The sequence below is a fragment of the Hipposideros armiger genome, unplaced genomic scaffold (assembly GCF_001890085.2).
Source record: "Hipposideros armiger isolate ML-2016 unplaced genomic scaffold, ASM189008v1 scaffold_383, whole genome shotgun sequence".
Taxonomy (NCBI): Eukaryota; Metazoa; Chordata; class Mammalia; order Chiroptera; family Hipposideridae; genus Hipposideros; species Hipposideros armiger.
In genome coordinates, this window is record NW_017731733.1 from 958327 (window position 1) to 966655 (window position 8329).

The window sequence follows — 8329 nt, forward strand, 5'->3', positions numbered from 1 at the left end:
GTTGAGTGATTGCCAATCAAGTTGGAGTGATTTCTGAGCTCGGATTGTAAAGAACCTTGAACATGATCATCATCATGCTCAGGCGGTAGGATCCTATCCTTGCCTCCTGTTAAGCAGTGGGGAACCAAGGAAGTTTTTGAATCACAGGGCTAGCTGCTTCCGATTTTTGTTTACGTCTTTGTTTTGCATTGAAGAGAAAACTTCCATCCAATGAAGATAATAGAGTGGACAGAGTTTTATGGAGGCTGTTACTCTTACAATAGTCTGGATGAAAAACGTTTACGGTAGGCCCTGGATTAAATCGGTGCTAGCAGGGCCCAAAACAAGTGGACAGATTCAGGAGTTAGTGCTACAGTAGAATGGGTCTGATTTAACAAATACTAGAAAGTCGCAAGGTCAGGTTGTTCCCACATGGGCCTTGCGGGGGTGGTTATGTTCTAGGATGGTTGAGTTACTGGCTGGGGTGAAGGGTGAGAGAGAGAAGAGAAACCAGTAGACATTTGGCCATTCCTCTGCTTAGGTCATATTTAAGTTGCGTGTTTGTAATGAATTATGTAGTGACTGCGTTAAGTTTTCTCTATTGAATCTGTCTAACCCTATCATTCCATTATAAGAAAAGACACATAGTAAATAATTAAGATAAAATACCTCCCTGGAGGAAAAAGTTTAAGGTTAAACGACACTGTGGATTTCTCTGTCATTCTGCAGATCCAGAATGAGGAGAGTGTGGTGCTTTTTCTGGTCGCGTGGACTGTGACTGAGATCACTCGCTATTCCTTCTACACATTCAGTCTTCTCGACCACTTGCCATACTTCATTAAATGGGCCAGGTGGCGATGTCTTGCAGCTTAGTTTCTCACAGTCCTGTGCATGTGTGTTTTGCTGCTGAGCTAACACCAGAGACTTAAAATTTGTGATGCCAGCCAGGGTGCTGTTGTTTTTTGGTATTACCCGTGTTATAACTTGCATTATAAAGGCTTCATTTAATGATCCGAGAGGACTCCTAGTAATATATATTGGGAGTGAAATCAATACAAAGCAAATTATATTTTATCCTTAAATAACCTTTGAATTGGCCATTTGTGGTTTTTTTTGGAAGCAAAATATTTATTTTTCGAATGATATTATACTCTGTACCCCAAAGATGGCATTTTGTCTGATTTAAATTATTTCAATATTCAATCTATTACATCCACAATTTTTGATATACCTATATACAGATATATACAAAGTCCACTTTTTTGTGTTTTAGTAGCAGAGACAGACATTTTTAAAAGTCGCACTTACTTGAAATTTCGATATTTAGAATAGGGACAAAATTTATATTGCAAAGATTCTAAATACAAGGTCAGACAATTAAGTTCTCAAATTCATCCTAGAAAAAGTGCTACATACCTCATTGCTGAATATCACAACAGTCACCTTTGAAGTACTCCCCTTGGGAAGCTATGCACCGATGCCAGTGCCTAGTCCACCCTTCAAAGCAACTCTGGCATTTTTTTTCTGGAATGGCCATCAGCGCTCTTGTCGTATTACCCTTTATGTCCTGAATGTCATCAAAATGTCTTCCTTTCAATATTTCCTTTATCTTTGGTAAAGAAAGAAGTCATTGGGGGCCAGATCAAGTGAATAGGGAGGGTGTTCCAATACAGTTATTTGTTTACTGGCTAAAAACTCCCTCACAGACAGTGCCGTGTGAGCTGGTGCATTGTCATGATGCAAGAGCCATGAATTGCTGGCAAAAAGTTCAGGTCATCTAACTGTTTTCATGCAGCCTTTTCAGCACTTTCAAATAGTAAACTTGATTAACTGTCCAGTTGGTATAAATTCATAATGAATAATCCTTCTGATATAAAAAATTAGCAACACTGTTGCAACAAGTTCACAAACTTAATTGCCAGACCTCGTATATCTACCCTAAAACAAATTTTAAAGCAAAAGATGTTCTTTTTATAGTTTGAATTCTTTGAGCAGCTGTTATGTATTTTTTCAGACTTCTTTATGTTTTCTAGCTCCTTTTCAGACATTTGTGGCTTCTCATTTTGTATCTAATAAAATGCTTTAAAATTATAATTTTAGCTGAAGCATATTCTTGTTTTAAGAAGGTTGCCCTACCATTGATACGTATTTGATTCATTTTATTCTTATTGTACCTGAAAACTTACTTTTAGCAATTGGGGCTTTCACAAGGTTGACAGTTTAGAAGGTAGCTGGACTCTAATCCTAGAATGTGTGTCAGTGCTATTTTGTGTGACCTGTCTTCCAGGCCCCGAGTGCTTTTAAAAATACTAATTTCATGCTATAGTCTCTTTTCATTTGCTGTATTCATATAATTTGTTTGCAGAAGATAAATGGTCTTTAAATGCTTTGTCTGTCTGCCTTTTGAAATGCATTTGCATGCCTTGAATTTCTGGAAAAGTTCACCACTCTGCCATTGCATGTTTAAATTTGCTGTTTAGAAATCCGTTGTCAGTTGCCTTAATGTGAAACAAGGCAGTATAAAATCTTTCAACTTTGAGATGAACATTAGCATAATACGTCATGTCAGTTCATCATCATCATGAATAATTATATTTTGTGTCAAAAATCTTAAAATGCCCAACCATCTCTATATATTTGCCAATCCCATTAAAAAATAGCCTAAAATCATAATTGTAGTTATGTTCAAATTTTGAAGCTATTCTCAAATAAAACTTTACTTTAGACATGACTTTTTATTTATAAATAGCTGGCCTACTGTGACGGTTAGAATATAATTTGATTCTGTTTATGGTTAGAAGTGTTCCTAGGACAGTCCACCGAGTAAATAATTGTATATTGTTATGTTTTCATATTGATTTTCTTTTTAATTTCAAAAATGCATTCCCTTCAAAAAATTTTAGGTGACAATTAGGTATCTTTAACGAAGCATTATATTGTTTTCTGAATAGATACTGAAATCTCGCATGTAGTCATTAGAACTTAGAGAGCTGGTGACACGCAGTCTTTTTAAAATGAAAATAAAGTAAAATCAATTACATAATTTCTTCCAATTTATTAAAATTAATCACTGTCTTTAAGGCTTTAAACTAGTGTATTCTAGAAGTGATTTTTTTCTATTAAAGAACAATACTACCTCCCCCCAAATCTGAGAGTCACAAAGTAAAAAAAAAAAAAAAAAGCCTTAAATAAGTTTGAATATTTTATATGGGAAGGGAATATAATATGTTCAGTTATTTGATTTTAAATTGAGATAGTAAAAGGTTGATTTAAATGATACACAAATCACTACACAAGACTGGTAAGAAAGCAGGTGCTATACTGAAGAAAAAGAGGGGATAAACTGGGACAGTAAAATGAATCATTTTTCTTTCTTTGCCAGTTAATCTATTTTGGCAAATAACTCTGTCCCCTTCCACTATCTCTTCTTATCCTTGTATATCATTGGCATAGAGGAGTCAAGTGATTTTTCAGTTGTCTCCAAGCTTCTGCCGTATTGACAAATTTGACTTTATAAATATTTCTTAATGGCAACAAAATGGTTAAACAAAATACGGATTCTTTTCTTTTTCCACCAAAATGTTTACCTTAGTTTTCTGTTACACAGTGACTGACTTAGAGAAAAATCGTTTTTTGTGTTTGTTTTTTTTTGTCTTTTAATGGACAAGGGTCATTTCCTTGGGCCCTCAGGGCTCCTGCTGCTGGAGACAACCAGACACTGGCAGCCTGTGGCTTACATGATTCCTGACCTGCTCCGTGTCAGAGAACTTGCCACCATCCAAATGGACAAATTGTGATTTTGGATTTTGGATAGAACTTTCTCAGTGCTATTTTAAGCAAGCCAAATGATTGTGTACATGTGGAAATTCAGGAAACAACTTGTCTTGTTTTGATATGAAAGCAGTTTCAGACAATATCTTCATTAGTAGTTAGTGATGCTTTAGGTAGTAGTGTCAGTTTTCTGAAATACTAATTCTCTTTTAGTTAGTGGCCACTTAGGGTTTTCTAAATGCCTCCAAAGAACTTACTTTGGTAATTTCAAGATTTAGATATGAAATTAGGATCATAACTGGTCTTTTACAGCATTTGAACAGTAAATGACCATCACTAGGGAAAAAGAATCAGTTATAATTCAGGTGTCAAAGAAGTTACCTTTACAATACCTTACAGTACTTACATATGCTTTATAATACAATATTTACATTATTAAAAATAATAAATAAACTGCATATATATTTTTTAAATGTGTATAATTATTGCAGTACTGCAAAGTAAGTTGACTTCTTATTTTATTATGGATCTTGCCAGTTAAAATGGAAACTGCTATGAAAAAAAAGGATGATAAATTAATAAACATGATTAAAATACAAAAATATTAACCTTTTTATGTGAGGTTATTGTAATTATGTATAGGAAAGAGAATTTTTAAGTTGAAACATAGTAGTAGCAAAAGAATCATAATATAAAATCCGATACTTATTCTAGAAAAATAATTCAATGAGGTTTTTCTTTTTCCAGATATAATTTTTTTATCATCTTATATCCTGTCGGAGTTGCTGGTGAACTTCTCACGATATATGCTGCCCTACCATATGTGAAGAAAACGGGAATGTTTTCAATAAGACTGCCTAATAAATACAATGTCTCTTTTGACTACTATTATTTTCTTCTTATAACCATGGCCTCATATATACCATGTAAGTACGTATTTATTAGTACTTTGATTTAGTCTATGCTAGGAAAGTTTTTGGAAAGATGTCATAATCGCTAGCTTATAAGCAAGGAGAAATAATGGCTTACAAATACATTGAAACCTCTATTCAATTTCACATGTATTCATAATTTAAAATAATTGAAGAGCGAATGAGCCAAAAAGACATTTTTCTAGTTATGAGAAAAAGGGTAAGTAAATTAATACACAAATGATGGCCTTCTGAAAATGACTTAAAAATAAGCTTAGAATGATTTATTTTTTAAAGAAAAGATAAAGCATGCATCTGTGAACTGTTTGCAAGCATTTAGAATTAGGCATCTGAATAGAAACATTTTATCCAAGAAAATTTCAGACCATTTCTATCTATTCATTAAGTATATACTTAGAAAAATCATCTTATGTGTGTTGCTCTGTGTACTAGAAAATAATGAAGCTGCTTTTCTTAAACTGTTTTGAACAATTCAGCCTATTCACTAATTTCTCATCACTTTTCAGTAGTTGCAATGAATCCGTGAGGCTTTACTCGCTTCATTTAAATAATACTAGTGCTATATTTTTGGGTCAAATTTTTACATCACTAGCAGGAAATATGAAGGTAAAGCAAGGCTGTTAGTTACCCTTCTCAACAGAATTAGGGACTGATTGTCAATGGAGGGAAAAGGGAAATGAGAAAAGTTTATAGAATCTAAAATCTACATGGATACAATATAAAATAGTTCATGTAAAGGGGAGGAGCATAAAACTGGCCCCTCCCTTGAGGCCTCTAAAGTCTAAGCTTTTTCCAAAGTCAAACTTGACTTGATGGTCAGGTGGTGTTTTTCTTCCTCCCCTCTTGTGCCATTTCAGCAGGACTCTCATCAGATTATCCACCAGAGCCAGTTCAGGAGGGCTAAGGAGTGGGATACCTACAGCTCTCGTTTGAACCCATGCTTTCCCCCACACCTAGTGAACATGCCTTGAGCAGAGCCAGACCTGACTGTACTGTCTGACATATTGTACTTGTGGGTTCAGATACTGGGTTTCCCTCTTCCTCATGACCACTGAGACATTTCCACGGAAACGCGGGGCCCGACAGATCGTGGTGTGAAACCAGCAAACCAGTAGCTTTTGGGTGTGTGTTTTCAGGTGCCCTGGGAGACGTGTACTCTGTCCTATGCCAGTGCAGCTTCTCAGTCTCCGATGCTGACCATTAGCTGAGAGGTCCACTTGCTGGAAGACCAGTCAGCCAGGGGGCTGTTTGCCACTTGATTATTAATATTAGTAGTTATAACCACTAATTTTGCTTTCCTTATTAAATATTTTGCTAATTGAAATTTTGAGTACTTATTTTAGCACTCTAAAGAAGGAGCATTCTTATTTATCCATGAGGATATCACAGATTAGAGAGGTTAACTGAATGGCTTGAAAACCACCTAGCTAATAAATAAGGGCAGGATTTGAACCCAAGCTCATACTTCTACTAAACTCAAAATGTTATGGAAGCATTTGAAATCATTGGGCAGTTAGCTTTAAGTGTATATGACCTGAATATGTTTAGCCCCTTAGATATAACATGATGGTTACATTTATCAAGATGAGTAGTATCTAAATTAAAAAAAATAAAATCAGTTGTGCGTTTTTGCTCCATTTGAGCTAAGTTCTAAAAATAATTATCCAAAAGTTGCCTAAGCAAGATATTCAAAGCTTGTTTTGTCATTAAATTCATTGGTTTGCTTATTCTGTTCATCATTTTCAGATGTGGTTTTGCATTTGTATTGTTTATAGCTGGTGTTAATTTGTTCACCCATCAACTTTTACACCATATTTTAAAGCACTGGTTCGAAATGGCTCAAAATAATTTTCCGAATTTGATAGGGTGGATGACCATTTGTCTGACCGACCTAATGCATGTACATTTATGTGTATGTGTATAACAGACTACCCTTATCTCTGCAAGAGGGGCTTCTGCTTTGGGCTCTGTTCTGGCCCTCCCCCAGTCACCGCTCCACATGGCACTAACTCTCCCCACCTTCTGCATCACACTCTGGAAACCTAGGACCATGGAATTTGCTACCCAAATAACACTGAGTGTACATCTAGGGTCTGCATAGGCCTCTTCCCCAATCTGTTCACCTGAGGGGTAACCATATCACCAGTGTACACAGCCTTGAAATGAATGGGTAGCTAGGGGTAGCGGTTTGTGAGGGGTATGGATAGGGTTGTGGGTCGTGTGGGCTTGGACATCCACACAAATTCACGAGAGCCCATATGGTACGGGACAGCCAATAAAATGGAGAGAAGCGGACCAGGTGGGCAGCTTCCTTGTGCTGGAAAGTCTGGCACAGTATTGCGAGGTGTGATGGGATACTAAATTCAAATAGGACCTCCCAGGTCATTGGGAAGCTGTATTTATCAGTGTATTAAAGTTTGCTCAAAACCCCCACAGCTTATGGCCTTACAATATTTCGGCAGATGGTATGTGGGCCTCTATTTGTACTCTTACACTGAGCTCTGTAATATTGGGGATAGCAGTGGTATCTGAGGTACTGGCTCTCAAATTTTGCTATGTTGAAGAGGTTTCAAGGGTAAATAATTTCCAACAATAGCATATCTTTCTTTGTTTTCTTTTTTCAATTCAGTGTTTCCACAACTCTATTTTCACATGTTACGTCAAAGAAGAAAGGTGCTTCATGGAGAGGTGATTGTAGAAAAGGATGATTAAATGATCCCTACAAACGGTGCTTTTTCCAGAATAACCAGGATTACTTGAGTCCAAGTTTTAATAACAAGAATAAACAACTTCATGAAATGTTACAGATTGTATTATTTCTTCAAAAATAACTTGAGACACGTGGTATTTGCCAATATTTGTCTTCACATTGTGCCAGGTCTGTTTTCTATAAGAACTATGCAACTATTTACCAACTCCTGGGTAGGTGATAATCATTAAGAAAATAATCAGTCTATTACCTGCAAAAAAGCCTTTGGTTAGTTTTTTTCTTTTTTAGTTTTACTAGTTTTTTTTGCAACATATGCTCAAAGCTTTTTAAGTCAATATTTAGAAATTAGCTTAATGATTTAATATTATGATACCTGCCAGTGATATTTATAAATGAAAGTAAATACAGAGTTATAATTTGTTAATAACATATTGATATTTCCTGAACCCACGATTGATTTCTTACAAGTTATAAGGCAGCATTTTTGAGTAACACTTTTTGGAAGCATGGATGTGATTTACTGTGGTATGCCTTTTGATGTAGATAAAGTAGCCATATTAAAAAATATTCAAGGAGATGTCACAATTGAAACAATATTTTTTGAATATATATCTAGGCTATATATTCTTTTGAATATATATCTAGGCTAAGCTAATTTATTTTTATTTGAATTAACCACTCAAGGACAACCTTTTCAACTGTTAAAGATTTTAAGGGATTAGAAAGAATATAAGTATATATTTTGCCTCCCTTGGGAAAAAATAGTAACATTGGGTCTGGTCCTAATGTTATACTCAGAATTCTGGCAGAGAAAGGCTGCTCCATACCATGGAATCATCTAGCAAAAAGCATGTGATAACAATCCCTTTGTGGCACTGAGATAACAAGAAGTTTTGGGTATGATCTGAAACAGACTCATTTTAGTCTGAATTCCATT

The 8329-nt window shown here is 35.4% G+C and overlaps 1 protein-coding gene across 1 annotated transcript in view; it reads left to right on the top strand.

Moving 5' to 3' along the window:
- HACD1 (3-hydroxyacyl-CoA dehydratase 1) overlaps positions 1–7622 on the top strand; it is a 10330-nt gene extending 2708 nt beyond the window's left edge. The window contains exons 4-6 of the mRNA XM_019662915.1: positions 709–830; positions 4498–4676; positions 7312–7622. Of these exons, the coding sequence (XP_019518460.1) occupies positions 709–830; positions 4498–4676; positions 7312–7394 (384 nt within the window). The 3' untranslated portion in view covers positions 7395–7622. The remainder of the gene's footprint in view (positions 1–708; positions 831–4497; positions 4677–7311) is intronic.
- Positions 7623–8329: the final 707 nt, after the last annotated feature.